Here is a 12,557-nt window from a genome sequence, read left to right as displayed (position 1 = left end):
CATAACACGTGCCCGAGTAGGAGCCGAATACAAATGTAATCACTCCGATAGTGATTAGCGTCAGATGTTGGTATTCTATTTCCTATCCTTGTGCTTCTAAACACCTGAACCTTCTAAAAATATCCCATTAGATTTATGGTCTGGATTATCGTTTGCTGAAGCAGCTCTCCAATCGGTTTCTCAGAGTGTTTACATGTTTCCTTTGCAATTGATTTGTACAACAGACCCGCAAACGAAACACAATTCTAAATAAATATGTTTGAAGAAACAATAGTAGATATTTCAAGAGTAAAAAGAAAGAGATAAAAACGCTGCTGTAATAAAAATTAATGATTATGGGTGTATTTTTTCAAAGAATCGGTCTAAGGGACCGATATCTGCAGCTAGAATTGGCCCGTGTATGGGGACCTTTAGACTGCTGATATGGGTCCCTTAGACAGATTCGGAAGCTTATCAGCCAGTGTATTGGCACTACCGGCGGGCCTGCCCGACCAACATCTGGCCTGAAATCGGGCAGATCTCGATCGGGCAGGTTAAAAAATCTAGTCGCACCGGCTCGTTGATGCGGTCCCCTAATCGACTTTGCCTATGCCCGTCGTTATAATTTGATCATTTTGCCGCAGGGCCAAAGGATTGATTTACCCTGGATTCTCCCGATATCGGCCACCTGTTGGTGGGGGATATCAGGAGAAGATCCGCTCGCTTGGCGATCTGAAGGTTTATGGCCACCTTAAGTCTATGGCACAATGGTTTTTTGCCTGTTGTTATCTTTTCCCACTCAAGACTTAGGGGCCCATTTACCAAGATCCATTTTTTGGGGGGCTTAAAACACAATATGGTATAAATTCGGAGTAACCACGATAATTTCTGAAGTTCTAAAATGTCTCGAAAATGCTGTTATCGTACGTACGAAAATATCGCAATTGCGTTCTGAAAGTCGCGATATTTTCGTGCCGAAAAGTTTTTTATGCCACAAAAATCTTTCTGGCTTTGATGCCTTCCATGTCTGGCTTTGGAAGCCTTCCATAGGACTCAATGGTACTTGACAGATCAAACCTGGCGAATCTTCTATTCCCTTTCCCACCTCTATGCCTTAGACATAGAGGCAGGGCAGTCAATTACTTTCACTTTCCATTCAGCACTTCCTAGATGTCACTGCAATTGTCTCAACTGTCTGTTCAGTACATGGGCACCAGACCCCCCATTTTGGTGCACAAATAAGATTTTGGAATGATGCAAAGCTTGTCTTTGTGTTCACAAAATGGTGGATGTCTGTATGCTTTAATTGTGGATTCCAAAAGAATAAAGGAAATAAGATTTAGATAATTAATACAATATTGTGTATGTAAAGTTTATTTTGCCTGACAAAAAAAGTAGAAAAGAATTTGAAATTATTATTTGGTGTGACAGGTCCTTATGGTATGACCACAAAGCCATAAATATCTTACAATCTCTTTTTGCGCTCCAGGTATTGTAAGTAACAAAAAAAGAAAAAGAAATGGATCTGTGGGGTATAAGCTCTTTACATTGCTGTAGCAACATAAAAACCTCAAGCAATTATATTAATCAGAATTGATGTCATGTTATATTGATCTTTGTCATTCTGTTTTGCACCAAGGGAACGGGCTGTGAATACATCGCAACCTATCGCATTGCAGCTCACCGTGGGGAATCTAGCGCCGGAGGAAACCTACAATTTCCGAGTGGTGGCCTATAATGAATGGGGTCCTGGAGAAAGTTCCCAACCGGTCAAAGTTGGGACCCAGCCGGAGTGTAAGTATTATAAAGACAGGTCTTCTTGTTTTTACAGATTGGGTGAAAAACAAAGATTTCTTCTGGTTCTGGAGAGAATCCTGATGGGGTGGGCCCTCTGACCTTATGGTTTATGCTTATCCAGTTGTTGGGCATTTTTTGGTTTCAGTCTGTTATACGGCTTCTCCTCAATACAAATTCAATGCCGCTAAGGGTATAAGTTTTTCTAGATCAGTGTTTCCCACCCTTCCTAATGCCGAGGCCGTTTAATACAGTTCCTCATGTTGTGGTGACCCCCAACCATAAAATTATTCCTAAGACCATCGGAAATATGTGTTTTCCGATAGTCTTAGGCGACCCCTGTGAAAGGGTTGTTCCACCCCCAAAGGAGTCCCGACCCACAGGTTGAGAACCACTGTTCTAGATTAATGTTTGGCTGAAGGCACCTTTCTAACTACTATATAATTATATACCACTCAAATCATATCATGCCGCCATATATCTCACTTCCACAGGTCATTTGTGAACGATAAAACGTTGGGCTGCATCTCTATATACAAAACTTTTGTCGCCACCTCCATATTTTCCTATTGGAAACAAAAACTGTAGCCATAAAGGACAATCCAGTTATATAAACGGAAAAGATATGCTTCTATTTGTATCATGATGGGTTAAGGGGCGATTGCTAGAGTTGTTCATTCCTAGTCATTTCCAGTGTTCCTTTAGCTTCAGGTTTCTCGAGTAAGAGACATTTTAGCTCTTTATCTACCTCGGTTTTATGGTTTCAGTGCAGCTGCTGCTGATGGGGAGTTAGAATCAGAACCATCTGCTTTCAAGCACTTTCAAGACATGTGCAAAGAATTCTCCTTCCCCCAATGGCACTTGACCATTTTGCTTGGGAACCACTCTCTCTGTAGCTTTACCTGCCATTGATATGAAATTAAACCACTGATTATTATTATTTAGTATTTAACTAAAACAGTAGTTAAAAAATAATTCCAGTTCTCCCAAACAGACAGGCACCTAGTGACCCTGAATATATAGGTCAATTGGATTATATTTGCAGAAGCCTTTTACTACTTACAATTGGTCATTTGTCACAACATCAGCCAAGAGATTAGTGGGGGATTGAAAGGAAGATTATAGGGGCATGGAATCCTCCCCGACCTGGAAAAACCAAAGGAGTGCCAAAGTGCTGAGTAGTGATGAGCAAATCTGTCCCGTTTTGCTTCGCCCAAAAATGTGCAAATCTTTGAAAAGATTCGGGAAATGGCGAAAAATCAGCCGAACGGGGAAAATAGTGTGTGGTCAAAAAAAAAAATTGTGACAAAAAAAACTATTTTTTTTTCCCACGGGCAACTATTTTTTTACATGCAAATTTTCTGGGTAGTGGTGAGCGAATCTGTCCCGTTTAGCTTTACCGAAAAACTCAAAACCCCCCCCCAAAAAATTAGTGAAACGCAGGTGTAGCGCGACTTTCTTTGATGTGACCATGCCTATTTTGATGCGGTAGCACCCATTTTTAAGAGACCACACCCAACCAATTTGACGTGACAGCCAATTCGACGCCTATTTTGACACAACCGCGACTTTTTTTGCTGCGTGACAAAAAAAAAAACAGTGCACGCTACAATTTTTTTTGACACAGGTGACAATTTTTCGACGCGTGCCAAATTTTACGCAGCTAATCTTGTGGGTAGTGATGAGCAAATCTGCGAAACTAACGAAAAATGTATGAAACGTGGGGGTATTGCAAAAGTTGTGGGTGAAGCGTGACTTTCTTTAACGCGCCCGCACCCATTTTTACAAGACCACACCCAATTTGACACGACAGCACCCAATTTGACGCAACTGTGACAATTTTTTTTCTGCCGAATTCTCACGGGTGTGGCACAAACCATTTCAACAATGGTGAAATGTGGAAATTCGCCGTGAATCTGTGCCTAGCAAAAACATTTGCTCATCACTACTCCTGGGAATTTTTTCGGCAGGCATGGATTCACAGCGAATTTCCACATTTCACCATTGGTGGATTGTTTCGCGAAACTTCCGTAAAAATTTGCCGCGTGGAAACAAATGTTGTCACACGTCAAAGTGGGCGCGGTCGCATCAAAATTGGGTGCAGTTGTGTAAAAAAAAAAAAAGACGCGGGCGACAAAAAAGACGTAGCAACAAATACGTTTCTCAAAAATTTCCACCGTTTTGAGAATTTTATGGCGAAGCGAAACGGGACAGATTCGCTCATCCCTACTCCTGGGCTTACAGCACCTCAAGGACTACAAGTGACCTTTTTGCATTGTTTTACACCCCTTTGTGCAGCTCCAGTTCACTAACCCTCCCTATTCTGTATCACCAGGATTCGGCTAAAATATTCATGAACAATAATTATTATTTGAAACTGACGTAGCCTCAATACTCGTTTTACTGATGCGCATTAAGTTTTATACTCAAGTCCATTCATTGATCAGGATACAAAGCTAATAGTTAACCTATTAATTTCCGATACTAACAGACATTAAAAATACCATTTCCGTTGCTCGTTAGAATTAAATGGAACCTTGAAGCTCAAAGCTCTCTATAATCTCTTCAAGAGATCAGTAACATCAGATTCTTTTGAAATAATCATCATTTTAAGGGCTGGGATCTGAATGCAAGCCTTTCCCATATCCCATATTAAATCTTTATAATCTCACTCTCCGTCTTTGGTTTCATGATGCAGGTTTTTTTTCCCAAAGTCTGAATCTGAATGGCTGAAGAGAGGAGATGCATCTAATCTTTTAGTACAGGAACATAGAGATTAGATGTCTTAATATGTAAAAGCTCAAGATGCCTTTATACTGGGCATATTATCAAATATATAGTAGTAGTAAGTATGGAAATACATATTAAATAAAGCATACCAGTCAGTTGAACTGAAGAAGCTGCTCGGATGAGTAGTGAAATGTCTTCAATGATTACTTAACAAGTCCAGTTGCTTTAGAACTATTTATACAGGTATGGGATTCCTTATGCGGAAACCTGTTATCCAGAAAGTTCAGAATTACGGAAAGGATATCTCCCATAGACTCAATTATAAGCAAATAATTCACATTTTTTTAAATGATTCCCTTTTCTCTGTATTAATAAAACAGTACCTGTACTTGATCCCTGCTAAGATATAATTACCCCTTATTGGGGCAGAACAGCCCTATTGGGTTTATTTCATGGTTAAATGATTCCCTTTTCTCTGTAATAATAAAACAGTACCTGTACTTGATCCCAACTAAGATATAATTACCCCTTATTGGGGCAGAACAACCCTATTGGGTTTATTTAATGGTTAAATGATTCCCTTTTCTCTGTAATAATAAAACAGTACCTGTACTTGATCCCAACTAAGATATAATTACCCCTTATTGGGGGCAGAACAGCCCTATTGGGTTTATTTAATGGTTAAATGATTCCCTTTTCTCTGTAATAATAAAACAGTACCTGTACTTGATCCCAACTAAGATATAATTACCCCTTATTGGGGCAGAACAGCCCTATTGGGTTTATTTCATGGTTAAATGATTCCCTTTTCTCTGTAATAATAAAACAGTACCTGTACTTGATCCCAACTAAGATATAATTACCCCTTATTGGGGGCAGAACAGCCCTATTGGGTTTATTTAATGGTTAAATGATTCCCTTTTCTCTGTAATAATAAAACAGTACCTGTACTTGATCCCAACTAAGATATAATTACCCCTTATTGGGGCAGAACAGCCCTATTGGGTTTATTTAATGGTTAAATGATTCCCTTTTCTCTGTAATAATAAAACAGTACCTGTACTTGATCCCAACTAAGATATAATTACCCCTTATTGGGGGCAGAACAGTCCTATCCCATACCTGTACTAGATATACCACGACCTGGCTGAATGAAAATCTTCAAAGTCCATTAACTAATCAGAATTTTTATTTCATTTTCTAACTTGTAATGATCTGGTCAAAATGAAATATTGATTGGTGGCAACTGGTAACACGAGAGGTGCAGTTTAGCGCCAGTGTATTTTGAAAGTGATGGATGAGATATGAATTAGTAATATTCCCACTCACTAATTGACAACAGATCGGTGCCAACTGTACATGGAACCAGCTGCAAACACACAGGTGAGAAATGGATCACATTAACAACTCCAACCTCATTTAAATTGCTTTATTTCTCTTTAATTGGACCTCTTGAATTCAGATTTATATGGCGCCATTCAAAGACAAATTCTGCCATAGATGCCAATAACTGAATTAAAAGTAATATTTTAGAATGAATATAGCCCAGAGAGAATGAGAGATTTCTGACAGCTTGATAAAAGGGCAATTGATGGACGTATTGAGTCCGTGGAATAGATTTCTGCAGCACTAAGTACGTCTTAATTAAACCCAAGTACACAATTATAGAATCTTCATTTGAAGACATTTTGTCTCCTTTACTATTCATGACTGGGTTGTTTAATCAAACCACAAAAAAAAAAGTTTTACTCTTTACTGTTAATGAATGTAAAAAATTTAGAAAACCTATTTTACAACCTCGATACATTACAAATAGTTCATTGGTCAGTATTTACTATAAGATAGACAATAGAAAGACTGCAAATCTCTTTCTCTTCCCGTAGAATAGTCTTGCTATGTACCAATAAAAATAATGCTCAGTGTTTGGAAATTTGTTGAAGACTTCAAAATGTAAATTGCTCTTTTACAATTGTACATTTGAGAGTTGGGAAAGAGGACAATCTATGGGTTTATTTAATGGTTAAATGATTCCCTTTTCTCTGTAATAATAAAACAGTACCTGTACTTGATCCCAACTAAGATATAATTACCCCTTATTGGGGCAGAACAGCCCTATTGGGTTTATTTAACGCTTAAATGATTCCCTTTTCTCTGTAATAATAAGACAGTACCTGTACTTGATCCCAACTAAGATATAATTACCCCTTATTGGGGGCAGAACAGCCCTATTGGGTTTATTTAATGGTTAAATGATTCCCTTTTCTCTGTAATAATAAAACAGTACCTGTACTTGATCCCAACTAAGATATAATTACCCCTTATTGGGGCAGAACAGCCCTATTGGGTTTATTTAACGCTTAAATGATTCCCTTTTCTCTGTAATAATAAGACAGTACCTGTACTTGATCCCAACTAAGATATAATTACCCCTTATTGGGGGCAGAACAGCCCTATTGGGTTTATTTAATGGTTAAATGATTCCCTTTTCTCTGTAATAATAAAACAGTACCTGTACTTGATCCCAACTAAGATATAATTACCCCTTATTGTGGGCAGAACAGCCTTATTGGGTTTATTTCATGGTTAAATGAATCCCTTTTCTCTGTAATAATAAAACAGTACCTGTACTTGATCCCAACTAAGATATAATTACCCCTTATTGGGGCAGAACAGCCCTATTGGGTTTATTTAATGGTTAAATGATTCCCTTTTCTCTGTAATAATAAAACAGTACCTGTACTTGATCCCAACTAAGATATAATTACCCCTTATTGGGGCAGAACAGCCCTATTGGGTTTATTTAATGGTTAAATGATTCCCTTTTCTCTGTAATAATAAAACAGTACCTGTACTTGATCCCAACTAAGATATAATTACCCCTTATTGGGGGCAGAACAGCCCTATTGGGTTTATTTAATGGTTAAATGATTCCCTTTTCTATGTAATAATAAAACAGTACCTGTACTTGATCCCAACTAAGATATAATTACCCCTTATTGGGGGGAAAACCATCCTATTGGGTTTATTTAATGGTTAAATGATTAACTTTTCTCTGTAATAATAAAACAGTACCTGTACTTGATCCCAACTAAGATATAATTACCCCTTATTGGGGGCAGAACAGCCCTATTGGGTTTATTTAATGGTTAAATGATTCCCTTTTCTATGTAATAATAAAACAGTACCTGTACTTGATCCCAACTAAGATATAATTACCCCTTATTGGGGCAGAACAGCCCTATTGGGTTTATTTAATGGTTAAATGATTCCCTTTTCTCTGTAATAATAAAACAGTACCTGTACTTGATCCCAACTAAGATATAATTAGCCCTTATTGGACGGGAAAACCATCCTATTGGGTTTAATTAATGGTTTATTGATTTTTTACTTAAGGTATGGAGCCCTTATCCGGAATACCCTTGGTCCCGCGCATTCTGGATAACGAGTGCTATACATGTACTAAAAGACAGGAATGCTTTACACTTTACAAGGGAGCACACACTTGAAGCTCACCTCCAGCTGCTGAATATAAAAGGATTTTCATTTCTGTAGGACAGTCCCATAACTTATTATTGCAGTATCGCGCGGACATGAAGGGATAACGTTGGGCTTAGTGCCTATTATACAGAAGCACCCAGAGGACATAACGTTTCCCCTATCAAAAATGATTTACTTATTTATAAACGGATAAAACTGCACAAAACATATCGAGAACACGTCCCAATATAATTCACATTTATTCCCTTAACCGTAACCATAACATTATGTATAACGGTCTCAATGCAGTAGATAGAAACTCTCTCCCCTGTGTGTATCTGCTAAATCAGAGAGGCGTTTTTTCCCTCCGCCAATTCACGGTTTTGTATTTTTTTTTCCCAAGAATTTAAAAGATAAGGACTTCATTAACTGCTTGGCAGATTCTGTCAGCTCTGTAGCTAACCTGAGGAAGACAAATAGATTTCTACATGAAATTCTTGAGCACAACTTGGAGAATGATTTCAATTAAGAAAAAAAATCCCCTATGTTATAGAATTCTAGTTGATTAGATCATCTGTCTTGTGTTTTAATTGATAAATCCCATGGCCTTGTCACCCTAACGGTATCGGAAATATCAAGGTTTACAACTGGATAGGTCTCCGGGCCTATTTTTGGAACAAGTAATTATCTTCTAACTTTAATTTCCCAATAAAAATATCCAATGGGTGTACAATCCAGACTTTAAGCTTTCTCGTTGTTTCCAATGACCTTGTTGAAGGATGGCTGGGTAGTTCTAATCTATATATACTGAAGCACAACTGCTAAGGTTCCTTTTCCAACTTGCCCAAAGCAAATTAAGGGCAATGGCATAAGGCAAGGGGTCCCCAACCTTTCTTACTTGTGAACCACAGTCAAATGTAAAAAGACTTGGGGAGCAACACAAGCACCATAAAAGTTCATGGAGGAGCCAAATAAGGGCTGTGATTGGCTATTAGGCAGCCTCTATGCACCCTATCAGCTTACAGGGGCTTTATTTGGTAGGAAATCTTGTTTTTATTCAACCAAAACTTGCCCCCAAGTCAGGAATTCAAAAATAACTCCCTGGTTTGGGGGCACTGAGAGCAACACCCAAGGGGTTGGGGAGCAACATGTTGCCCCTGAGCCACTGGTTGGGGATCACTGGCATATGGGAAGCGTTTGGAAATTTGGCCTTATCCGGAAACCCATTATGCAGTTCCGAATTACAGAAAGGCCATCTTCCATAGACTCCATTATAAGCAAAAAAGTCTAATTTTTTCTCTAATTATAAAACAGTACAGTAATTTTAAAAATCGGAATTATTTGATTAAAATGGAGTCTATGGCCTTCCCATAATTCAGAGTTTCATGGATAACGGGTTTCCGGATAACAGATCCCATACCTGTACTGGGTTCCTGAGTTAGGTTTTGGACAGTCGACAATATGGACAGCTCTGTAATTTCCTTATATTACACAAGAGCCATGAATATCCTGTAAATTATATCCTTATAAACGGTGCTTAGTGAATTCATCAGTTATAATCGGGACTTGTGATGTAATTCCTGTCACATGACTCATTGAAACAGGTGTATTATACTAAATATTGTAGTCTCTGGTGTAAAATATGAGCATATTAGGAGCCACCTCAGACTTCTATGACCTGTATAAAAGCCCTAGGTCTAAAGCATATATGTCAAACACAAGGCCCGGGGCTGTTTTATGTGGCCCTTGGGGTATATTTATCATGCTGTGTAAAGTGAAGCATTACCAGTAATGTTACCCAAGGCATCCAATCAGTAATCAGATTCCAACAGTAGCAAAGCATCTATTGGCTGCTATGAGCAACATCACCAGTAATGTCTTACCCCTTTTTTTACACATTGGGATAAATACACCCCTTAGTATCTTACTAAGTATATTAATAAAACATTTGGCCCGCGACTTAGCCTGTGTTTTAGATTTCGGCCCCCTTATGTGACTGAGTTTGACACCCCTGATCTAAAGGGTTACATTATTCACTAAATAATATAGTTCAAAGAAAAAGAAAAAGCAAAACCTGCGTGGTACTTATATATTCTCACCATGTTGGGGTGGGATACCCCTGGGTCTGTAGTTTCGACCTCAATGATGCAAATGGAGGCATTTTTCATGTCTACCTCTATTAAATGTGTTAGTGATATCTAAATTAAGAAAATAAATACTAATTATTGGCCAAGTTCCCATTAGTCCTGATTGACGAGTTGGTTTTTAACATCTCCAGGCCATTAGTCTAAACCAAGGAATGTTTGGTTGTGCTTAGAACATGCATTTCTGTATTCTCCCTCATACCCCACTGTGACAAATACTTATTTTTCATAGACATCCTTGAGAAATTGCATTTTTTCCCCAAGCCCGGATGAGTAATAATGTTGGCTACGACTGCAAAACCAGGAAAAGATATTTGATTGATCATCGCATTGGCTGCTCATGTAGTACCTACTTCCTACTTACTCTCCTTAAGAGATTTATTTCAAGGATTAGAAATTCAAGAACAACCAAGACCCGGAGAAAGCGAAGGGGTCAATCAATTCATTACACCAAGCCAGAATCCATCATCCTGAAGACCAGGGTCATTGGATTTTAAATTCCTCGGCACAGTTCAGTGCTCGCAGTGTAAACAGCCTCGCCGATGGCTTGGAGGTCTCGGATATATTTCTGTAGCGAGATGGAATAACGTGTGTTTGGCTGCACAACCTCACCGTCCTGCCCAATGTGTGTGTTCTAGAGTTTGCCACCAAATGGTCCATTTAACCCAAAATATTCTTATTGACTTCATGTATAACTTAATAAACATGTAAAAGAAGGTTTTGCTTGAAATTCATCATAGAAAAATTAAATTCCGACATTGAAAAGTAGCAAAAATGTCCTTCCCCTAATGTACAATTTAAACCAACGCTTCTTAGTGGAATAGATTTATAAATCAATAAAGACCCAACAGTAGTGATGAGCAAATTTTTTTTGCCAGGCATGGATTTGCAGTGAATTTCCGCATTTTGGCATTGGCGAATTTTCAACTTGAAAATTCGTTGCGGAAATATTCTCCATGCAAATTTTTTTGTTGTGCATCAAATTTGGGCACAGTCGGGTCAAAAAAGGTACAGTCGCGTCTAAAATTGGGCATGGACGTGTCAAAAAGTGCGGATGACAAAAAAATAGACGCAGGCAACAAAAAAATCGCACAACAAATGCGTTTCGCAAATTTTTCGCCGTTTCGCAAATTTTATTGCCGTTTTGGACAGGACAGATTCGCTCATCACTACCCAACAGTAGGTTATAGGGAAGGTAATGACTGAAAATATTTATTGTCAATGTAAGTCTTTAATTTGTTAGTTACAAGAGATATCCTTATTTTCTCATGGAATATGGGAAGACATATAGAGATTTAGCGAACTGTTCGCCGGCGAACTAATTCGCGCGAACATCGGGTGTTCACGAACGCGGAAATTTGCGAACTTTTGGCGATGTTCGCCATTTTGGGTTCGCCGCGTTTTTTTTTGCGCCGCGTTTTTTCGCCTCGGGTTTTTCCACCGCGTTTTTTCGCTTCAGTTTTTCGCCTTTGCGTATACATAGGAATAGCTTGCGGTTTTTTTTGGCGTTATTTTTTGGTGTTTTTTTGGGCGTTATTTTTTTGCGGTTATTTTTTGGCGTTATTTTTTTGTGTTTTTTTTACAAAGTATTTTTCAGAGAAATTTTTGCTTGATCCTCCTCCTGCATGTCACTGCCCAGGTCGTGGCACCCTTTAAACAACTTTAAAATCAGTTTTCTGCCCAGAAATGGCTTTTCTAGGTTTTAAAGTTCGCCTTCCCATTGAAGTCTATGGGGTTCGCAAAGTTCGCGAATATTCGCGAGTTTTGCCGAAAGTCCGCGAACGGGTCCGCGAACATTTTTGGCGATGTTCGCTACATCCCTAAAGACATACTGATAAAATGTATGATGGAAATATTTTTGTGATGTGATGAACGAATCTGTCCCGTTTCAATTTGCAGAAAAATTACCAAAATGGCAGGAAAATTCTCAAAACGGCGGCAAATCCATGAAACGCATTTGCCACGCAACAAAACAGTCTTTTTTTGACGTGGCCACGTCCATATTGACACAACCGCGCCTATTTTGACGCGACCATGCCCAATTTGACGCGACTATTTTTGACGCAACTTTTTTGAGGTGCAACAAATTTTTTCCGCAACGAATTTTCACCAATGGCGAAATGTGGAAATTCGCTACAAATCCACGCCTGGTTATTACCATTCATTACAATAAATCAGATTTTTTTAAGAGCTTTTTAACCAACTTCAATTTCATTTCAAAATTTAGCTTCAGAATGAATTTTTTTTGTGTTTCTATATAATTTTTTGGGGGCATGGATAAGAGCAGTCAGTTTTTTTAACCTATTAATCTATTTATTTCCTAATATTACCCCTAAGGTTGACTGTCTGTGCCAATATTTTTCATAAACCAGAAAAATAACAAAACAATTGCATATAATTTGATTACATAGTAACATAGGCGTGAAAAAAGAC

The 12,557-nt window shown here is 38.4% G+C and overlaps 1 protein-coding gene across 4 annotated transcripts in view; it reads left to right on the top strand.

Annotated features, from left to right (window-relative positions):
• Positions 1-12,557, top strand: part of dcc (DCC netrin 1 receptor) — a 499,711-nt gene that overhangs the window by 380,302 nt on the left and 106,852 nt on the right. For all 4 annotated transcript variants that reach the window (XM_004910366.4, XM_004910365.4, XM_002934447.5 and 1 more), the window contains exon 9: positions 1,619-1,773. In XM_004910366.4, the coding sequence (XP_004910423.2) occupies positions 1,619-1,773 (155 nt within the window). The remainder of the gene's footprint in view (positions 1-1,618; positions 1,774-12,557) is intronic.

This window comes from Xenopus tropicalis, chromosome 1 (assembly GCF_000004195.4).
Source record: "Xenopus tropicalis strain Nigerian chromosome 1, UCB_Xtro_10.0, whole genome shotgun sequence".
Lineage (NCBI taxonomy): Eukaryota > Metazoa > Chordata > Amphibia > Anura > Pipidae > Xenopus > Xenopus tropicalis.
This window is presented reverse-complemented; position numbering and strand designations above follow the sequence as displayed.